This window comes from Acanthopagrus latus, chromosome 5 (assembly GCF_904848185.1).
Source record: "Acanthopagrus latus isolate v.2019 chromosome 5, fAcaLat1.1, whole genome shotgun sequence".
NCBI lineage: Eukaryota > Metazoa > Chordata > Actinopteri > Spariformes > Sparidae > Acanthopagrus > Acanthopagrus latus.
Window position 1 is genome coordinate 21,837,096 of NC_051043.1, and position 22,469 is coordinate 21,859,564.

At 43.5% G+C, this 22,469-nt stretch overlaps 1 protein-coding gene across 2 annotated transcripts; it reads right to left on the reverse strand.

Annotated features, from left to right (window-relative positions):
- Positions 1 to 647: 647 nt before the first annotated feature.
- On the reverse strand, positions 648 to 16,206 carry LOC119020217 (LHFPL tetraspan subfamily member 2a protein-like). Of its 2 annotated transcripts, none has more exons than XM_037099461.1 (3): positions 15,996 to 16,206; positions 3,299 to 3,967; positions 648 to 2,225 (listed from the first exon to the last, which is right to left on the reverse strand). In XM_037099461.1, exons 2-3 carry the CDS (start codon positions 3,708 to 3,710, stop codon positions 1,969 to 1,971), a joined length of 669 nt encoding a protein of 222 aa, XP_036955356.1. In that variant the 5' UTR covers positions 3,711 to 3,967; positions 15,996 to 16,206; the 3' UTR covers positions 648 to 1,968. The 2 variants fall into 2 exon arrangements, with proteins under 2 accessions (XP_036955356.1, XP_036955357.1); XM_037099462.1 differs by lacking the exon at positions 15,996 to 16,206 and adding an exon at positions 8,240 to 8,349.
- Between the last annotated feature and the right edge of the window lie 6,263 nt (positions 16,207 to 22,469).

Here is a 22,469-nt window from a genome sequence, read left to right on the forward strand (position 1 = left end):
TATATTTATATTTAGTAAAATTACTTTATCTGATTCTCAACAATGTAAATTATTGTCAGAAAATGACCTAATTTGTCTTTAAATATACATCAAGGGACTTTTAACTGGTTGTGAAATATGATATAAAGCTATACTTTATTCATGAGTGCTGAGGATCAATAGAAGTTTCCTCAGTCTGAGGAAACATGCCATCTGTAGTCTGGTGTTACGGCATTAAAACAAAGTTTCTTCATCAGGTTGCAGTTATTAATCTTAGATGCATTACGTCATCAGTGTGCAGTCTGCTATATCTGTGCTTAAAAAATACATTGTGTCTTTCATGAACTCGCTTCCAGAACAAATGCAAGTACTAGATAAATGAAGATTTTTCGACACAAGGCCTGTGCGCTTTTGTTGACAGGGGCATCCAGAATCAGAAATGAATGTTCCTTGTAGGATCGGTGGTATAAACCGCCGGTTCCAAGCCTTTTTAAAGGAGTTGCAAGCAGTTCAACCAAGAAATCAACTGTCCGTGCAACTCAGGCTGGTTCAGCGCACTTTCTACTTTCCGTCTCTAGGGGTCAGAGTTTCCTCAAGCAGTTTGGGTTCAACAGGAGAGGAACACTGAAGGCGCACATGAGAATCAAATAATCCTTCTCACACACAGATTTACTAAAGAAGGCCTGTTTTATTTGAGTACAAAGCGCAGACTGTATCTCTCCTCACTCACATCAACCTCTCACACATGCAGCATCAAACACACAAGGTGCCACAGATGCTGTTACTCTTTTTGTTAATATAACAAAAACAGCTGGACAGACAACATATTAACTTCAGCACAGACAGACTAGGAATGCTTTTTTGTTTGTTTTTTTCATACAAATCCATGTCATGATTTCACTCTTCAGTCTCATCCGCTCAGTCCACTCAATCTCACAGTGTACACACACACTCACACACACACACAAGGCTGAACTATTGCACGTCTCATCTACAATGAATAAACGCAATCACATGATGTTACATTTACCGCAACTGTTGGAGAACAAATGAAAACAAGTGAGTAAAAAAATATGTAGCAATGTGAAATGAATCATTAGCAAGTGCAAGAGACAATATCAACAGTAAAAGTAGGTACAAACGAAAGAAAAGCGTAAAAAAGAAATGTCCAAAGCAGCACACGTGAATATTTACTCACTTTTCTTTTTCTGAGCTGTGGACTTTACAAAGCTAGATCTTGTCTGCATGGTGTGCCGTAAGGTAAGTCCCGATAAGGCCGCCTGCTTTATCTCGCAGTGAACAAACATCCCCCCCCTCATGAAAGCGCACCATATGGTAAAGTCTCTGCAAACACTCTGCCGGTTAATAAGCTGCAACAGACCTCAGAACAATCCATTTAACAGGAGGAACTCCCTTTAAAGCGAACAATCCCTTAAGTGGCATGTTTAAAAGGTAGCCGTCCTGCTGCGAATCAAAGCATGAGGACATTTAGAAAAAACACACACTCTTACGCACACACCGAACACATGCAAGCTGTTACTGGGTGTTTTTTAGAGGGGCCGCATCTGCGAGAGTTCAGTGGTTTTGTTGAGGATTTGCAGGTGAACCGTGTGAATGAACATTACAGCCCTACACACTGTTTTACTGGCAGTGTTTAACCTGTCCACAATAGCAGTAACGACATACCTACTACCGCTTTTTATTAACTAATCTCCTGCTATTTCAATACAGTGGTTAACGGCAAGAATTATTACAAAAATAAACAGTATCTTGGTCAAAAAAAAAGTGGATAAATGTACAGGTAATGTTCCTTGACCTGAAGCCTGAACCTTTTTTGTCTTGGTATCGCCATGAAGGCCTCAGCGTGTTTCAAAAGAGAACACCATGCCTAGCAACTAAAAAGAACTGTTGGCTTCTAGCTTTTCAACAATGAGCTGATTTTATGCAGGCTATGTACAGGTGTCGAGTTTCCCCGAGGTTTCTGAAGGCTCAGAGCAGGCAAATCAGACTCTTCCCCTCCTCGATTTCCTCCTGAACCTTGTCGCTCGAGGTTGCGATCTCGGCCTGCGCGGACAAAACAGCACACAGGAAGCTCGCCAGCGTCCCTCCGATCGCCGCGTAGAATGCCCAGCCTAGCGAGCACTGTGCCGGCCTGAAGGGCAGGGCCTCGGCGCCGCAGTAGCTGATCACCTTCTCCGAACCCCAGCCAGCAGGGTACAGCATGAGGCCCACCATCAGCAGCAGGCCTGGAGGGAGAGCACACAATGAGACGAGGGGGTTTAGTCATGTACGTGTAAACACCGGGGCCGAATACTACAAACAGATCACAGTGCAGCTGGGAACATGGTGACTCAGCTCTGGCGAAGAATACATCCATTTTTTTCAGCTGACAAAGAAAAACCCCATTCGACCGCCACTACAGTGATGTCACACGATGATGGATTACACACTCGACAGGCATGTTCCATCCAAACACACCTGTGGGAGCCCATTGTTGAGAGACACGTGCAAAAAAGACCTGGAGAAGTTCAGTTGGAATATCAAACCTCCAGTTAGGAAACGTGTGATGGAATGTCACAAGATGCTGCCAACTTGTAAACGCAGATGTTTCAACTTGAAAATCCATAAAACACTGAAAGTCCCTGAAGGCAACATTATACAACATACAGTTATAAGCTTACGTAGAGCTGTTACCACCATACAATGTGTTTCACAGATTATTAGCATGAGCTTCTGTAACAAGTGAGGTGAATCTGTTGAAGTTCTTGAATTTAGAAGCTGCACCACATATCCAGATTCTACTCACATTAATGAGCATAAATACAGGAAGCACATACTGTGGGAAATTCTGAGGTTCTTTTAAACATGTGGAACGAGAGGAAACAAGTCACATTTTTTTTGTTCTTACGGGTGAAATCTTTGTATATAAATTATATGCTATATACTTTGAATTTTTCCAAACAGTGATTCCAATAATGATTTTTTGCTTATGTTTTTACTCAACTACAGGGTGATCTTCATCTGTTCTTATTTCTTATTTCTATGTTATTTTACCTGCCTCTACCAGCCTTTATTAGTGAAGAGACAGGCCATCTAGGTGTACCATTAAAAAAAGCATTAGGGAATTAGAACTAATGTTTAAACTTCTTGAAACATAAAAAAAAGAGTTTTCTAATTGTATTAATACCTTCAGGTTGTGGACAAAATAATATCATAGATCAGACAACTTACAAGCTAATAGTGACGTAAAAAATATTTAAACATCAATATCAACACACCCATACAAGCTTCTTCACACAGAGAGAGGTAGATGTCTCACCTCCGATAGCCTGGAGCAGCCCACAGATGTTGAACAAGCTCTTCTTCATGATGCTCTGGAAGCACAGGCTGAAGACGGAGATGCAGGCCACTCCTCCCAGCACCAACGTCCCAGCTGCCAGAAACAAAATGGCCGCCTGCCAGAAGCCACTGGCCACTTCTCCAAATGTCCCAGCGTAGGGCCCGCAGCTCACCCCCACGCCCCGTTCCCCTATGCGGAGGCAGCGGCTGTAGAGGCCGAGAGACGGCCGGTACTCCCCGGAGTCCACTCCCGCCCCGCTTGTGCTGGAGTCGGACCGAGGGAATCCCAGCAACCAATCAGGGCTTATGAAGGCAATGAGCTCAGCGAAGGCCACCACAATGCTGAGCAGTGTCCACAGCATGGAGCGGCACGTTACAATAACATGGCACATGGTGGTGAGTCTTTCTGATAACCGATGATATTAAAAAAAAAAAAAAAAACTCCTTGAAGCCCTTTAAAGCTCCTGGTATTAGGGGGGTTTAAATTCCTTTCCTTACAAAGAGTAAAGTCCAGTAGGTTCCCGGTTCAGATCCAGATGTGAGTGCTGATCTTATCCTCTTCCGAGCAGATGTGTTCCCCTCCTCTGAAGCAAGGTCCAAACGGCTACAACGCACCGAAGCAGCTTCCCTCAGCCATGATCTTGAAGAGCTACACACACACAGAGACACAAGGGGGTCAATGACACACACAGTTTGTGTACATGAAGTGGGAGTCACTGACGTCCACAAGAGGGAAGAGGAAGAAGTGTACGAGGGATGGACAGCGACCGATTTCCCAGCCTCCATGACTCATCGAGCCCCCTCGTGTTTGCAGGATGCCCCACAAGACGTCCAATTTGTTACCACTGTCATCAAACAGAGCCGTCTTCACCCACCGTCTTCCCACAAGAGCGCTACTTCAGATTCACTATCAGCCAGCTGTGACTGTGTGAGCAACACTTCCAGATGTCTGTTGGAGGAGTCAACATGAATCATACACACACACACACAGTTCATCGTTCCACTCACGATAACTTGGCCTTTGTGTGTTTGCATTTATCTGCACAACAACTGGGGCCTTGTGTTTCTTGCCACCGGGCAGCTGTCAGCGCAGATCAGTGCAGAGCTCTGTCGCTGCACGCCGCGTCTGACGGCAACACATGCCAGATCCTCAACACTGTGGCAAGCACACACACGACATGTGCTGGAGCTCCATCACTCACAGCCCAGAACGAGTGCAGCGCCTTAGAGGGAGTGGTTACTGGCGTTATCGGACAAAAACAAATTAAACGTCTGTTTGAACAGCAATCCAAACTCGATTACAAATAACTTAAAAACCTGTAACAGATTTTCAGAGCCGTCAATCCTCTGCATGTATAGGCCGCAGTCAAAGCGATTATGATACTGTTTGCTATGTTTTGATTTTTAGTTGCTGTGACCACACTGGCCTCGACAGCCACGGTCCCATGGGAGCACAGAGGTTTCTCAGAAGCCCTCTGATGTCATGATCCAGCCTTATGATACACTCGGGAAAATATGCGGGATCTGGTTTTAAATACAGTCTGGCCGGATCTGCTGTCTCAGTGGATCTCACTGGTGGAGTCAGGGGGAGAACCTTCGCATCTCCAAGCCTGCGTGTCCTCCTGAGCAAGGCTGTGAGAAGTTTAAAGGGCGTATTCACCCAAATTACAAAAACTATCTTTCACTTACATGGACATCTATGAGGGTAGGAGCACCTCCTGGACTCAAATTGAGTTTGTAAAAGGCGCTCTTTGGATAAGAGACTCCCTGACGAACATGAGTTTGTTTTACAGGTCTAGGTGCCGTGGAGTTTGTCTTTTAACATGTATGATAGGTGTAATGTATCTCTAGTGGTATCTGGAAATGCAAAAAAAAAAAAGAAAAAAAAAAAGAGGTCAAACGATCTCCATTTATGGCGTCTATGACTTTTTTCCTTTGGATTTGTTCAGCTTTACTACAGTTCTTTCAATATATAACTTTCAAAAAACTACTACTACTCGTCTATAGCATCACTCTGCACCACCCCAACAGGTGTCTGGCAGGATTGGCCCCCCACAGTTTCAGTGATGGGGCCCCCATGGAAAAAAACTGTTTATGGTCGAGGAGAAAACGGACGTTTCAGGAAAAAATGAATCATCTCTTACTTGGTCGGACCTTGGGGAAACAGATAAAGTGATCTGCCTCGTCTACAAACAAGAGAATTCTGTGCTCCAGGAATGTTTTATCTTAAACGCTGTTATGAGAACAATCACAAATCCCACAAAGGTTCATGTGTTTTCCTGTCTGGTCTTTAGTCATATTCTGGCTCACTAAATTGGCATTCAGTCATCAAAATTTTGAGAGCCCTCGAGCCTGACTATGTGTTGCAAGTGTTGGGATAACTTTGTTTAATTTGGCCTGAACAAATCACCAGCGACTGATGCACCCATCACGCCGACTTCATTATCATTCAACAGTTAAACTCCAAACAATGCATAGCTTTATTGATTTCGTACGCTTTCGTTGTCATTTTAATATCCACTTCTTGTTGATTTTAGCTATCTTTATGGCTCTAACAAAAGAATATGACATCTCCTTTCCCAGTCCCGCCTACAAATGTCTGTTTAGTGTCCAACTGAAAGGGGGGGACAGCCATCAATGAGCAATGAGTAAGGCCATTCAGTCATTCCAGTAATTTCATTCTTAAGAACTACTTTCTACTGAAGAAACAGTCCCTCTGGAAAAGACAGCAAGGTTTGTGGATATCCAGAGTAACAGGATCATATCTTATATACCCCCCCCCCCCCACTGTGTGAGGGTGAGGACATAAATCCCCTAAAACTAATATGTGGGAACATGAAAGCAAACATTCTTTCATGGCTTTGATAGTGAGAAGATTTTTTTGGTTTTTATATTTTGGGTGAAGCGACTCCAACCGTCTCCAGTCGGCGTCGGTTATCAGATGAACATAAAAGGGAAGGGAGGCTGTTCCATCATGTTATCGCCCTAATTCTTACTGAATGTGTCACTTTGTTGGTGATGAGGAGTTCGCTGCACAAACATTCATTAAGAGTTATAAGTCACTGCAATGCCCTAAGGGGGAATAAGTGTGGGGTTAGGTTACACACAACCTCCCCGCCAGCCTCCATTTAGGATGCTAAATCATCCCGCCACATCTGTAAGGAATGAAAACTGATGTTGAATAGTGTCTGATATGATCTGAGTCAGTTCAAGGCAAAACACTTGAGACATTTCCCGGGCCGCAAAATAAAGAGAATTATCTCATGCAGCTAAAAAGGGCTGACTGGGTGAAGGCAGAAAAACTGGGTCACGTTAACAAAGTCACACAGGCATGACAACATCTGAGGCGCAGGTATGAGATTCGAAACACTTAAGATGTGGGTGTGATTCAGGTCAGCAGGACTCGGCGGCGTCTGCAGGTCACAGTTGTGTTTTCAAGTAGTTCTGTCGAAGCTGTGATCGGTATGAAAGGTCTGAACAAAGGTTTGCTTTGTCTCGAGTTCGACGGCGATGCCTATCTGAAACATTCCCAGGCAAGTTCATCTCCATTTAAAAAGCAGATTCATTCTTTCTCCAATTTTGCATCCTAATTACAGATCATATGAACCCTCAGCCAAAATGCACTGTCTGCATTATAATTACCCAACTCGGAGATGAACTGAGGGAGTGAATTTCAGTTACAACCGAGACGGGTCACGGGACAGCGACCGGATAAAGACGCTACGACAGCTATTTATTATCAGCCAAAAAGGAAACGGCAGATGTAAACAGGAAGCAAACAGGAAGCAGCAGTGTCTGACAGCCTCTGAGGCTTAGTCATACATTGTGAAGATGATCTAAATGCTTATCGTCTGCCAATCTAAACCGTCGACCATGTACACAGGACGAAGGAGCGCTGCAGCGCCCCCTAAAACTAGTCATTATTAAAAAAAAAAAACAAACATCACTGATTTAGAAAGTGTGTGATAGGATCTCACTTTCCCACTGTTATATGTAAATACATACATCATTTTGTAATGCAAAAAAAAGATACATTTATGTGTAACATAAGCCGAATTAACACAAAGGCCCAAATAATCAAGAATTTATCACAGTGAGCCTTTCACAAAGTTCATAAAGTTGCTCCTGACTAGACAACACTCAAAATTTAGCAATTTTTCTAATGAAGTCTGGGGAATTTCCATCCCTCTCCATCTCCTTGCTGTCACTGACTGCAGCTGACCTGTAGCATGTTGGTCTGCTGCTGTACAAAACGTCTCAAACTGTAAATAACTACTTGCTTTAAGTTATCCTGTATGTTCAAATTAATAAAAGCCACATTTATGTTGCACAATTTACTACAACGTCATTGTGACTGACTTCCAGCATCCTCACCGTCGACCATCACAGTGTTTCTCCCAAAAAGAGGAATGTTTTCATTTGTGACTCTACTGTAGGAAAAAGGCAAAGCGTAGTATACTTGTAATCAGGTTTAAGGAAGTGTGTTTATGTGCTAGAGAATGGTTTGGGGTGTGCCTCCTTCTATTATAGTCCTTGAGGTTATTCCAGGCACCCTCACAAACCATGGCTCTCCTTATTGTTATCACAGTTTCCATTCTGCAGTGGTTTCACACAACAGCACTCACTCAGTTTGACTCACCGCACAGACGGTGTTTTAGCACTATTCATAGCAACCGTTATGACACACAAAATGTATGTGATGTAAATGTATATATTCTAAGTGTGCACACTGCATGTATATATACGTGCACCCATGTCAACTTTTTCCTCTTCAGCCACACAAGTTTTGGTTTCTCAGTGCAGTTTGACTCAGCTGATTATAGTCCATCCAGGCCGGGCACGGTGCTCCCTGTTAAGACTACAATGCCCTCAAATTAGCAGCTCTGCCTCTCTAAACTACAGGGATGGAGCCTAAACATACCTTGTCGAGGCAGTCAGCAGGCACCTTCTGTGATCTCGCCCCGATTCTTACAGGAAATCTCTTCACTCGTACCTCATCATGGCTCCCTGTGGTCTCACTTAAGACTGCGCTCAGACGGAGAAGAGAACTCAAAAGGGACTTTTTGCTAGTGGGGTAAAGAGCAAACGATTTTGAGGAAGTGTGCAGTCAGGTTTTTACTACTCTTTTTTTTTTTATTTTCAAGATGAGACATTCCAGGAATTACAGATTGATCTGCTAGAACAGACTTACTGTGACTTAAAGACAACCACAATAAGCCTCATTAGCAACTTTTTTTCACACAGCACTATCTAGAAAGGCACCATTAAAAAACTGTTGAAAAGAGCAGACACTTTCAAAAAATACTTGGCAGGTGATTGGACAAACTGTCAACTGTCTAATGCCATCTATCATGGGCTAACTTCTGCCAATCAGATCAACTGAAGGAAACTCAAACTCTTCCTGAAGTCAATCAAGAGAAGAGCCAAAACATCTTTTCCAGTTAGAAAAAAAGCCTTTGGTGCTGTCCTTTGCTCCTGTTTCAATGAAATAAACTCTGCAGTTCTGATATAACTGATCCAACAGCAGCAGCTCGGCTAACCTCCAGAGAAGCCGCCATTGTTGTTTTCAAATGCTTCTCTTGCTGGACCTCACACCTAAACCAAACCCATGGTCTCAGCCTCTAGCTGCAGTGTTCCCCACACATAGACTTCACTTGGACAGGCCGCCAAAGTATATCTGGTGACCCATTTTAGCATTTTCTGCTTTTACTTTCTGTGAGAACAACAGTAGCCACGATCAGTTAAGTAGTGCACAATCTGCCCTCACTCTGCTCCAGAGAGACGCTCTAGGATAGTGAAGCAACCCCTCCAGATTAATGTAGGCCTACTTATACCGCTGATTTGTACAAACTTGTCGATGCGCCTGGTTGTTGCAATGTTGTCTGGTAGCCCCTGGCTACAAACCCCATTCTACATATGTAAGGGAACATGGTTGTTTGGTAACTTTCACATTTCTTCCTTGAATATTAAGTGCAAAAATGACCAACCCACTAAAATCACTACTCACAACTGTCACATTAATTGCACTACACTTTTGTTGCATATTGTTCAGCACATGTGTGACTGCCTGCGTGTGTGTGTCTGTGTGCACCGGAGGAGCAGAAAGGTCACTACATCCTGAAACTGATGAATACTTTCCGTTTGTTTGCTCCTTGCTGAACAGACTTCTGGGAAAGTGCATGAGCAGCACTTCCTTCAAGATTTTTCTGTGAGTTTTCTTCGCGAGCGCTGAGGGAGGAGTATTTTACACTCCACGGCACATGAGACACACAGAATTATGACTTATTCATGACCCGGCGATCAAGGCGCTGTGGGTGAGAGGTCTCTGCCTCCCAGTTGCCTTTCGTAGATATGTATCTCCGAACTGTCAGATCTTTGTTACTGCAGTTCTCTGTGTGCCTGTGGAGTCACTGTCATGGATATGTATCATCACCAGCACTGACAGATTGCGGAGACTTATGCTTCTTTCATGAGTGCTGCATGATGCTGAGTTTGACAGATGATACAGAAGATACGCTGCATCTGCATCTGATCTGGACCGGCTCCTGCTCCGTCCCACACTGCTCTGCTGTCCTGAAACAAACCGAGCCTGCCTCACAGGATTACTACATGCGCATGTAGTGAGGGAGCTGAAACCAACTCACACACAGCTTTCCAATCCTTCATCCAGCGAGCCAACGCGAACAGTCTCCGTGCTGCTCAAAGACAAACTTTCTTTAAGGAAATTTACAAAAAACACAATCCAGGGGCCGACAGCCAGCCATGTGGACTGCGAGTTTGGCTGTGAAACTCTGTTGGCCGGGCAGTTTATATGCTTAATAAAAATTTCTACTAATGAAGCGTAACATCAGTTAGAGCCGAGGCCTTTAAAAGCTCCAGACAAAGAAGGCATATGTGGGTCAGTCGGTGGGCCGTTAGTTACAGGAGGTCGCTGAGTAGTAAATCTAGAGTAATTGGTCTGAGATATCAGCAAAGGCTCTGGTAGCATGCCAAGCTGCTGAGGTAATGAGTGCTGGCCACTGTTGTAGAGGGCGCAAGTGAATGAAGACTGAAGGTGGGTGGTGGAGAGATCTAAATTACTGTTGACCCAGATTGGTCTTTAAAGGGGAGGTCAGACACAGCCGGTGATAGTTTCCAGGAAATAAGTCCATTCATGGGCATGAATTTACTGCCTCGGGACGTTGTTGAAAACAGAAATAAAAACAGATTACAATCATTTGCAACAGTTATCCGAAGTGCTCCAGAGCCCATGTGGTAATCATTCATGTCTCACTTCGCCCCATCCTTGCCTGTGAGGCCTGACACCATCACCTATAACAGATGAACCTGTTAACCTGTGGAATATTCCTAACAGGTGCTTTTTGAGCATTCAGCAAAATTTTTTCAGTCTTTCAGTCTCGCTCCAGTTCCATCTTCTTTCAAACATGTTGCTGGCATCAATTTTATGAAATTTGTTTAAACGAAGGATTACATGTGACATACACTCCGGGTTTGACCTAGGGTTTTTCCTGGATGCCTTGAGACAGCCAACAGCATTACTAGATCTTGCTGCATGCTAACTGGCTCACAGATGTTGATAAGATTAACTCCTTAGGTATTGAAATTTGGTATCAAATGACAAGACATTTTACGAACAGCATCGAGGCAATCCAGTTGGTGCCTTAACAGTATCAAACTTTAACACCCAGCCCAAGAAGAGGTAAAACATTAAATATATTGACCCCATCGGGGAGGTTGTGTTATCACCATCATCAGTGCTTCTAACTTTTTTGGAATGAGGGCTGTAAAAAATTTTGAGAGAGGATGGGAACACTCCTGTTTCCCCATAATGGCCATGAGCTTGTCCCTGTTTAGAAAAGGCACATTTCAGCTGGTGGATCACCCACCCAGATCAGATGACCCCCCTGTTGATCTGGGCCGGGAGGACTCCATTAGCTCATTTTTTCTTAACTCACAGATCCTGAACCAGAAACCTCAAACCAAGGCAATCTGTTCCCTAAGCTGCTGCGTCTGGTCATGCATCTGGACCCGCCAGGAGGAAGGCCCTCAAACCAAAAACCACACGAGAGGCTGTTTCACCCTCCTCTGGGCTCCACAGCAACTCAAACAAAATGTGGACAGTGACGAAATCACTGGCCATTATTGAAGGTCTCATTTCCGTTCCAAGAATCAGGAAAATGTTTTGGGGTTTTTTTGTTTTTTTTTAAAAACCCACAAGAGATATGAAACTAGTATGATACTAGTCGGAGTGGGGCAGGACCAAACATATCCCTCTCTCATGAAAGAATGCAAGCAGCAGAGCTCGAGGTGATGTGAGAGCGAATGAAGCAATGTAGCTTGAATACTGAACATACATAACCCACACGCTGGGAAAGATATCACACACCCTCCACTCCGTATTACCCTACCAATTTTATATTGATTTTCAAGGCTTCATCAACATCGCTTCATCAAGACTGTGTCTTGTCATGGCAGAGAAGATGATATGAGAACAGCAGGCAAGCTGTAACATTAGCCCGAATGGAGACACCCATGCCCTGCAGTGATGACTCGTAAATTTTCATCACAGCTCGTTTGTATCTACTCAAAAGCGAGAGATCCAACGCTGTGTTTTTTGCCCCCCCAGCAGTCTGAGAGGCAGCTTTGGGAACTTGTGAAACCCAAACCAGGTGGAGAGAACAACGCCTTCCAAACACACACACACAAAAAAGATATGAGACAGGTTGCGCTAATGAGTTGAACATTATGGCTCCCTTTGATTGTCACACCTAAACCTGTAGCCTCGGGCTGAGCAAACATCCACCTGCTCTCACAGCGCGCTCCATGGTACTGAGGACGGATAGCGAAAGAGTGAGTCATGCAAAAACACACAGGGGACCAAAGATAACGAGCACAAAGACGGGTGTCTTCGGTTTCCGCGAAACTTTCTCAATCCTCCCAGATATTATGAAACAAGCCGAGCCGCTCTCTTCAAGAACTCCTCCTTGCTAACCATAACCATGTGAACCGCCGCTTTTGCAGCCCCCCCCATAAACAGCGAATGAAAGAGCTGCAATGAGAGGAAAATGTTTCCCATGGATAGGCATTACCGCAACTTCTGTCTAATAAGTCCAGCCAGTGAGTGATGGTGGCCATCAAATGCATGTTTAGAGCCCCAGAGTTAGTTTGGATTTATTTTACAGACCCAGATTAAACACTACAAAACAATTCAAGCTGTAAAAAGCCATTAAAACGTCTTCCCCATGACTGGGTACGAAGAACGAGGACCTGCCAGCACGTCTAGCTTTCAAGTTCAACCAGGGGGGCCTGAGGTTTCGATGACAATGAGCGGCCCCAAAATGTAAACAGCAAGTCAACAGCGAGGAGCCCTCCAACAGTGTGCAGAAAACAATACCTCACTTTGGCGACACACAAACACAAAAACAAAACGCACATCCATAAACTGAGAGAGGTGCCAGCCTGCGCTCACTCATCCAGGGTGTAATTGCATCAAAACGCATGACTTCCCCAGAGGAAAGTATCGGCCAAGCTCGTGTGTTTGCGTGTGCATGTGCCAAAAAAAAAAAAGCCTGAATGAAGAAAAAACGGCTCTCTTCATCTGCAGCGGCTCAACTCAACAAAGGCTGCACAAAGACGTGCCGACACCGGCCCCCCCCCACTCACTCTTCAGCTCTCAAAGACATGCCACTGTCGGCCCAGAATGCACTCCCTCATTCTTGAAGAACAGGCCGCCGTGGCCCCTAACCTATTCAATCTGTGCAGCGCTCCGGCCCCCTCACTCCCCACGCTGACTCTGCAGAGGCCCCACAGTTCGTGACGCACAAAGCCCCTCAGTGACCCTCACATTTCACTTGCACAAAGACAGGCATGACACGGCCCCGCTCTGCTCCCTCGTCACTTCTTCGCCCGTCTTGTTTGTTTCGGGAAAAAAAAAAAGATGATGGATGCCCAAAACAAACTTCTCTTTTCTTCTACTTCTAGTGAACTCTTCGCTGTGCCTTCCTACGAGGAGGTCTAAAGGAACTCCTGGGTGTTTGCTGCATGTTAACTCGCTGGTTTTACTTTATGCGTTACATCGTTGTTTAGATTGGTTTAGATTTATCCCTTCCAAGCAGCTGCTGATTTCCACTCTTTCCTTATATGCAATTTGAAAACACGCAGAAACATATTTGTAATAATACGTAATCCCTCGCAACAAACACTTTTCATGTTAATGTTACTACAGAGGGATGCTACATCTGTGATCGGAGACAAAATCTTGCTGTCGGCGCATTCACAGATGTTCCCCTATCTGAGATGAACATCTGCTGCATTAACAATTTACTCTGGCAGACAAACTGCATGTAAACACTCATGGTGGGGGGAAAAAGCTGAAAAATAGGAACTTTCTTGCAGTAAATGAGCACTACTACTTAGCCTGTGAGAACTGTTGGATAGAGAACTTTGGGATCCAGCTGTGCGGTGGCTGCCTCTAATGCTTTCCATGAAAGATATTTTACAATTGGCAAGCACATTTCAGCTCTCTGGTGATTTCACTGGTTTCCTAGAAGGTGTAGAACACATTTTTAAAAAAGACTGTAAACCTATGGTAGTAAGCAACGGTGTCAAAAAAATGGAAATGAGTAGCTAACATCATGATATATACATGCCAATTTCATATGTTTTTGTGTTCTTTGAAGATTTTTTTCTGCTACTCCAACTCATAAATCCTTGAATTTCTTCCTAGACTAATAACTTCCGATGACGTTCAAAAACATGTGGTAGGCAAAGGCAATTTGTTCGAACGTCATAAGGGCGACATTTCTCATACTACAATTTCTTTTTATCCAGTTATCTTTCTTCCCTTCCAACAACAATTGTGTCTTTATAACTGTGTGCTAACGTAATTAATAAATACACTTTTAAATCTTATGCAGCGAGTTAACGGCCTGACAAACCGGGCTAACGGTCAGCTGGCCGGCACTGTTGTTGGAGTTGGCACTTGACCGCCCTTGCTGGCGGCATTTTTGGCCCATTGAGCTTGTAGGATCAGTGGCGGCTAGTCTGTGAGAGAAATCACTGTGCGGGAGACAAAAAAAAAAAAAAAAAAAAACAGAAAAAGAAAGGGAAAGCCCCTTGAGCCTGTCACAGTAGTGTCCATGATTTCACCCGTCTGGCATGGCGTCTCCTTACATTTCCCCACCAGTGCCATTTGGCCGTTTTTAATCAGAAATACCCTCAATTAGAAGCTGCTACATTAGCAAGAGTGGTGTCAAAATAAGACGATTAATCATAACAGCGGTTCGTATTTGGCAGAGCGGTTTTCCCCTTCGCACAGACGCAGAACGTACAAGCTTGTTGGACACCAGCTGTATTCTTAGCAGTGTGTTCAAGTGCAACTTTTGGCCGAGGCACAGTGGACATGATCACCAAAACGCAAAGAAATAATAACTCTGATGTAACATTAAATATGTCTGTGTATTGTTTGCTATATCGACTGACGTTAGCATGCTAAGAGGCTAGCCCTGGCCCCTGTGCTGTAATGCTACTCCAAACTTCCAAACTGGACCGTTAGCTGCATGGCTAACTGACCCAACAAGCTAAAGTCAGCTATGTTAGCAGCGAGACAGCCTGAGACAGTTTGCAAATCCTTACATACTGCACCTTTAAACAGGAGGCAACTGCACAGGATGAAATCAAAAGAAGAAGAAGAAGAAGAAGAGTGACCAGTTTCTCTACCGTCTGATATGAAACCACAGTAGATCCAACTGACGTGCAGAAACTACGACCCGCAACTTCTTTTTTTCTCTCTTTGCCCTCACATCATATTGCTCAATCCATCGACATGAAACAAGTTCGCACCTGTCATTCTGAAAGCTGTCAAAACTTATTCTGGGAAGAGTGTGCAGGTCAGGGCAGTCTTTTGATTTGTAAACATTTCTGATGGGCCGCTCATTCATTCATTTAACCCACAGGCCCCACAAGAAACTTCCTCTTTCCATCACCTCACTGCAGTTTGTCCTTGAACTGGGCTAGGATAAACACTGAGTGTTTTCCTGGTTTTGTTTAGTTTACCATGGAGCACCACTTCCCCTCTCGGCACAGTGTGCATCAGGAGTGAGAGCTCCATGGGTGGCTCTCACATAGGGCCGGACCTCCTCCTCCTCCTCCTCCTCCTCCTCCTCCTCCCCTGCACTTCCAAGGACTGAGTGAGGTTGTGGGTGCAAAGAGAAGATGGGGAGGGGGAGAAGCTGAGTGGACGCGTGTGAAAGACAGGTTGGGAAATAAAAGCAACAACCAAAGAAGTGCTTTATAATTAGAAATATGAGGTGATTTCTTTTAGAGGCAGTGTGCTGTGGTGCCCAGCTGCTGCCAGATGTTGTACCTGGACTCACACAGCGGTCAGAGGATGCACAGCAAACTGAAAAATCACAATTCAGACTGTCTGCAGGACGATTTCAGTGATGCATGCAAACTAAAAACAGCTGCCAGTAAACACTCAGCAAAAAAAACCACACACACACACAATTTACACTCCGGTGCATGAGAGAGGAGATGAGCTCTTACTCACAGTCAGCGTCAGTGTGTGAACAACAACTTCCTATATGACACTTGGAGCGGCAGGAGTCATACCTGCCAGCCGAACAGGAGCTACACCAGCCACATGTCGTCTCTGTGTCTCTGTGTCTTTTACTTACAGGAAGTCACAGTGTGGAGCTCTCAGGTTGAAGCTTTTGTTTCTGTTGTCCCGGCGCTGGGTTGTGTTGTTCCTCCCCGGCGGCGCAGCTCTGTCGCTTTCCCCGGATTCATTCACCGACAGCCCGCTGCACTTTTCTTCGGGAGAGCTCCTCTCTCTTCCCCCTCTCCTTCGCGTAAAGCCATCCCACTTCTCCCTGACGTCGTCCTTTCTCCTCCTTTCTCTCTCTCCTGCCACCCTCCCTCCCTCGCACCCCCCGGTTCCCCTCCCCCACCCCGTCTGTCGAACAAGAGGAAAAGTTGCACAGATGATGATGATGATGATGATGATGATGAGTTCTTGGCGTCTCCCCTCCCAGAAACTCCTCAAGCTGATTTATTCCTCCAGTTTCTCCTCGCCTGTGTTTCTTTTTCTTTTTCTTTCTTTCTTTTTTTTTTTGATAAATCACAACTCAGATGTGTTGAAATACAGGCCTGCGTTTTAATATGAAATGACTTAATGTCTACAGCGTGTTATAGAATACAATAATAACTAGTGATGTCACTGATTAATCAATTAATCACCATTAAACCAATTAAAAATGTCTTAAACGACAATGAGAGGTGGGCAAGTAGTATCCTACAATAACTGATTACAGATGTTTGTCAGATATATCGGACAAAACAGAAAATACTGGTGAGAGAAAATTAATTTAATTAGAATACAAGTCATTTGTCATTTGAAAACACATGAAGACATTTTACACAAACTGATATCACATTTATTCACTTCAGTGTTGATATTTATGATTAATCGTTAAGCAATTGTTAAAGTGACTATTGATTAAAGAAGTTACTTCAAATTCGCATCCCTACTGATAACCAACAACAATATGAATAACTCTACATAACTGTAGAGTGAGCATAATTACGTCACCAGTTACATTGCAGATTGAGATTGTTAAAACATAACTCTATAATCAGACTAAAACATAATAATATAATACAAATTGATTATCATATAGATACATACAAACCAGCCATGAAAAGAAACTATTATCTGTTAACCTCCTAGGATGGCTGTCGTCCTGTTTACTGTCCTTGTGCTAAGCTAAACTAACTGGTTGCTGGCTGCGGCTTCACAGACATGAGAGCGGTTTCAATCATCTCATCAAACTCTTTAAAAGAATGTGGGAAAAAAGCCTGTTTAGGAGTTGAAATTTCACCTGAGATTACTTTAGGACTGCCTGAGACTTAACTTTGACATGACAGCTCTGATTATTAGCTGTGGAATCATGGTTGTTTTCTTCACTGAGTGCTCCAGATCTTAAGCTTCCTCCTGCACGCTGCATCTCCTTCTGCTCTTTCCTTTTCCTCCCACTCAGGGAGCTGAGATCGAGACATAAACCACACTTATTACAATGTGGTCGGTGGAACTGTGACAACTCGGGGAAGACTGTCACAGTGAGCCCATGTGAGCATTTCGGGGAGGGCAGATACACTGCAGCAGGGAACTAGTGAATGACACTGGGCCCCAACTGCATGTTTTGAAGGATCGTGTGGCTCGTGAGCAGTGGTGAATGGTGACGGTGATAAATTGCCAGAGGAAGTCCCTTTACATTCATGAAGGCCTTGAACTATTCTGTTTAGAGTCATGTGAGTCTCGACATAATAAGTATCAGAGGGATCGTTTGCAGACAGGTTTGGAAAAACTTCATACTTTATTTATGCAAGATGGAAAATATAGTCTTTTCTCAGGACTCTGTGCCAGTTTGGAAACATGTTTAAAATACTCCTGCTTGTCTGTAATTTCAGATCATTAAGCAGCAGTCGGCTTACAGTCCCAGTATTGTTTCATATGGTCCACACACTGTAGCTGAGGGGACAAGACGCACCTGAAATCTGACTCACCGGGAAGACTAGCTTTGATATCTAACATTGAAGCAGGGATCTCTGTCTGCCTGTCTATTTGTTATTTACTATGAAGAATCATTCATCTGATACAGTTCACACCTCTCAGGTTTCTTGTTGAGGACCTAAGTAAACACTTGTCAGATTTGTTGGAATTTGGACAAATCTAGTATTAACAAATGTTGCACAGACATCCCTCCATGACGTTGTGGAGAAGCAGACGTAAACAAATGGAGATTAGCGTGTTGCAGCAACTTGCTTTAGTAACACGTTGCATTGAGAAAAAAATAAAAGCAGAAGGATTAAACAAGTCTGGATGAGTGTGGAGATGCATTCAAAGCAGGGTTTTTTTTATTCTTCAGCAGGAACTTGGATGTGTAATTGTCTGGCAGTATGCTAGCTAACGTTAGCCTCAAGGGCTTCATGGCTGCACCATCAGCTGCTGCAGGATAGCTCTGTGGTTGTTTGTTGTGGTCCAGTTTGGAAAGTGCAGATGTAATCATCCAGATTTAATCTACATTGATTAATCACATTTTTATTGGCCATATGTGAGCACTTAAACTCTAATAACGTCACCAGCTAAATACCTCTGCTTATTAAATCCATGGTCTAACTTTACAGCTATGCAGGTAGGTTAAAGCAACTAACTAACGGTCTTACCTCTGAGTTCTTGCACTTGTTCGGCTTCATATTTTAACATGCTTCAGCCGGTGGGGAAGCTGTTGTGTGAAAGTAGCTTGTGCACTAGATGTTAAATGTCTTGTTGGTGTATTTTTCCGTCCTTTTCCAACAGAAGAGATGTAAAACCTCATCACTTCAGTTCGCTTGTTGGACGCCTTTCTCCCTCTCAGTAGATTCCCTCACATGTGCCTGTTTATTAAACACAGAGGTTATGTGTAAGGATTGGGCAGAGTTGTATAAATAATTTATAATACACTCTAGTCTTTGTTGAGACTATCAGAAATTATGATTAACAAAGATCCCATAAAGTGTCAGCATTTGTGGGACTGATCCAGTTCACTTTTTTTTTTTTTTTACCATGCTGATTTCATTTGGCTTCGCCCTCATATTTCAGTGTTTGCGACACCGCATCTCGACCGTCGTGAGTTTCACCACATTGGCATTTACTGCATTCTCGCTGCGTGCTGTTTCTGTTATTTTCAACAAGCCATATACAAAAAAGCACATCAACCCCTCTTCCCAGCCTGTTAACACCAGCTCTCATTTCCTCCCTGGGATGCTGCAGTGGGAGTTTGTTGAGTGCAGGCCTTCACGCCGCCCTCCTCACATTCTTCACGGCCTCAAACTTCAGACTCTACAGTTTGTCTCCTCGCTCACACGGCGCCTCGCGTCTCCACTGTGTCATTTGGTCGAGCCCTGCCTTCAGGACTTCCTCTTTCCACACCAGATCTGTCTGTGTGTGTCGTCCTGGTGAGAACACTGTGGGAGGCAGAGAGCTCTGTAAATAGAGAAGTGTGGTCAAGACAGCGCTCTGGTCTCAGAGGCAGGAGAGGTTCTTAGCTGCAGGGCAACTCCATGGGAAATCAGACAGAGACGCTGGGGGAGATGACTGGGTTTGATGGTTAGCGGCTGTGGGGATAAAGTTAGTCTCTGTGCAGAAATGATGCCATGATGCCATTCATGATGTATGTGTGTATGAATATTTGTGGAATAAGGGGGCTGGTGTAATCACATTGATTCCAGCAATGGTTAAATCACATCAGATTTTTATAGCAAAGGTGAAGATTTGAGGAGGCGCTGAGATCTCATTGCTCAGCCCACTCAGAGGTGGTCTGGGACTCATACGGTCACACTGGTTCAGCAGTGTGCATGTGAACCCATTTCACATTTGTTCACATCTACGTACCATATTAAGATTTCTAAAAAACATAATATGTCACGTTCACATGACATGTTTATGACCTGATTTTGATTTAAGGAGGGGGAGGTGATGGTGGTGGAGTTACAGATGAGAAGGCTGCAGATTGTTTTTTGAGACTGCGCTTCGACATTTGTAAGTGGGGTTAGGGTTAGTGCTGACACCACTGGATATTTTAAGGAGACCTTGAGATTTCACAGTTTCAAGCTGCATTTGTGGCAATCAAAACAGGTATTTTGAGCCAGAACTAGTTATTTTCCTAACTGTAACCAAGTGCATTTGTGTGCCTAAACCTAACCATAGCCAAAGCACCACTGGTTAGGACCATTCTACGCATGACTGACAGGGGGCGCTGAAAAGTTATGTAAAAACAAAACGATATAAAAGTATTAACCCATCATAATTAACATAGTATTTTAATCAAAATATTGTCATAAAACCAATGGTCTCTTTGTCTTTTATGATTTTTTCATGGCAAAAAGTAAACATCCATATTGAGCAACCCCCTATAACTGCACGAAATGGTATGGTCCTGCCTGAGTGTGTCAGTGCTTGCGAGCAGATAGAAATAGAACTTTTTATGGCAGAGGTTTTGACTTGTTAAGGCAGGTAAATCACAGGTGGAATTTATACCATTAAGGATGGCTGCATTCAACTTGAGGTGAGCTGTTTAGAAACATATGATGTTGTGCATGCTCACTCAAAGACATGTCTTGCTGGGACACGGTTTGGACTACAAGAGCCAGGACATTTGTTAAGCTTTTAATGGGTCAGTTGGGTCCTGGAGATGTGGTTACAGCACTTGGGCAGGGGTAGGGGCGGTCCATTAGGGTTAGGGTTAGCGCAGCAACACTCTGCAGCTGCTGGAACACACTGTGTCATGAATGTATTGACAGCAAACATGTACATTTATTTTAGATACAGTCAGAAATGAGCAGTAATCTACCTTTATACTTCCAGGCAGAATGTCCACAAGCTCACTAAAAAGAGCTTTACCTTGACAGCATGACAGACATCCTGAATACTAGAGGCCTTCTTGTAGTGGGATCAGAGCAGCCGCCACACCCATCGACATGTTCATGTCCCAACCCATGACCACTCACTGTTCATTACTACACTGGTATGAGAATGCCCTTTTAAAATACAGTGAGTTCATTTGTTTTGAACACACATACTACCATTCCATGAAGAAAGAATCCACTTAATTAGGGGTTGAAATGCCTCCTTTCAGTGAGGTAAACATAAACATACAGTAGGCAGCAGTGTGGTCAGAGTCCTGGCATTTAGAAAACAGGAGAATCCATCATTTCCTTTTTTTTTTTTTTTTTTTGTTTCTGGGGATTTTCCCGGCAGCGCACAGTTTGATGTTGGAGATGAAGTCATGGCAGGACACGCGTGAGACAGAAATAAGGTATGACAGAGAGGTGACACAACACATCGGACCACAAAAACAAAAAGGAACATGGAAGATGAGAGCGCACAGGCCCTCCTGGGACGAGCCAGGCGTGAGTGCTGTCATGACCTCAGAAGAAAGCAAATACTGTCTCATGTATTATGTGTCAACATGGTGATAAATGAAGTTGTAACATTTCACCTGACCAACAAAAGCAGCAGGGCTCCTCAGTCTGCGTCTCACTCATGAACGTGCACGCAAATATGTAAAACCAGAGATCAACTTATATGGAGATTTCTGCACCTTGGCTCAACATTCACCTCTACAAATATTTTGACTCTTTGCTTTATTTATCTGACAAACCTTCTTCTACTAAAGTCAACACATTAATCAGCCCGCAAACGTACAGCGTCCTCTGACTCATTCCCATGAAATCGCATTGAAAACCCAACTAAGCATCAACAGTCACACGGCAACCAAAGTAAACACGACTTTTGGCTGCAGGTGGATTGAGTTTGGACAACACGTCTGCGGTTGCTAACAAACAAAAAGAGAAAACACCAGCGAATTCAGGATTTTCTTACAGCATCTCCAAGTTTATTAATAAAAGAAAAATGAACACATGGAACTAGAGAGAGCATTGTTTTGTCACCAACAATCCACAAGTAACTCGATCTCCTTGGGTGTAAAAACTCAAGATTATGTTCGACCCGTCTGGCTAATTTGATGATGATATAATCTCCTGCGCTGATTATCTTTTATGCACATTTAAGTGGTGGCAGGATCTCCACGGCTGTGAAACTATACTAAAAGACTGAAAGCAACAGAGTAAACAGACGTTAGGTGACTGTAAACCTTCATCACGTTTCTTTATATTTACAGCATTTTCTCACCGAGAGGTAATTGAAAGATTACCGTTTATTACAGGGAACCACTTTACTTTGAGTGTTTTTTTTAAATATTTACGTTTACTTGTTGTGAAGCATCTACTGTACCTGTATGACCCAAACTAATCAGTGTGTTCCTGTGCAATAGCTAATTTACTTATCTTGTCTTACAGCTGATTGTTATTATGATGCAAACACAAATTTGTAGTTAAAGGACGAATTGAAGGATAAAGAATACCTGTTTGCAAAAAGCTGTGAGGCTTCAGAAATCTTTTGTGGCCTATGAAACATGACTTGACTTTCCATTTGCATAGTTTCATATTGTTTATATTGATACAGCTTTTTTTACATATCTATTTACATAAACATATATATTATTTATGTATAAAAAATATATATGTATTGTATATGTATATGTATGCAACAC

What these genes read in the sequence shown, in the direction of transcription:
- LOC119020217 (XM_037099461.1), bottom strand. Translation starts at nt 3,710, where the DNA reads ATGTGCCATGTTATTGTAACGTGCCGCTCCATGCTGTGGACACTGCTC. An exon ending in GCTGCTCCAGGCTATCGGAG is followed by an intron (nt 2,226 to 3,298) that starts GTGAGACATCTA and finishes CTCTCCCTCCAG; the next exon opens with GCCTGCTGCTGATGGTGGGC.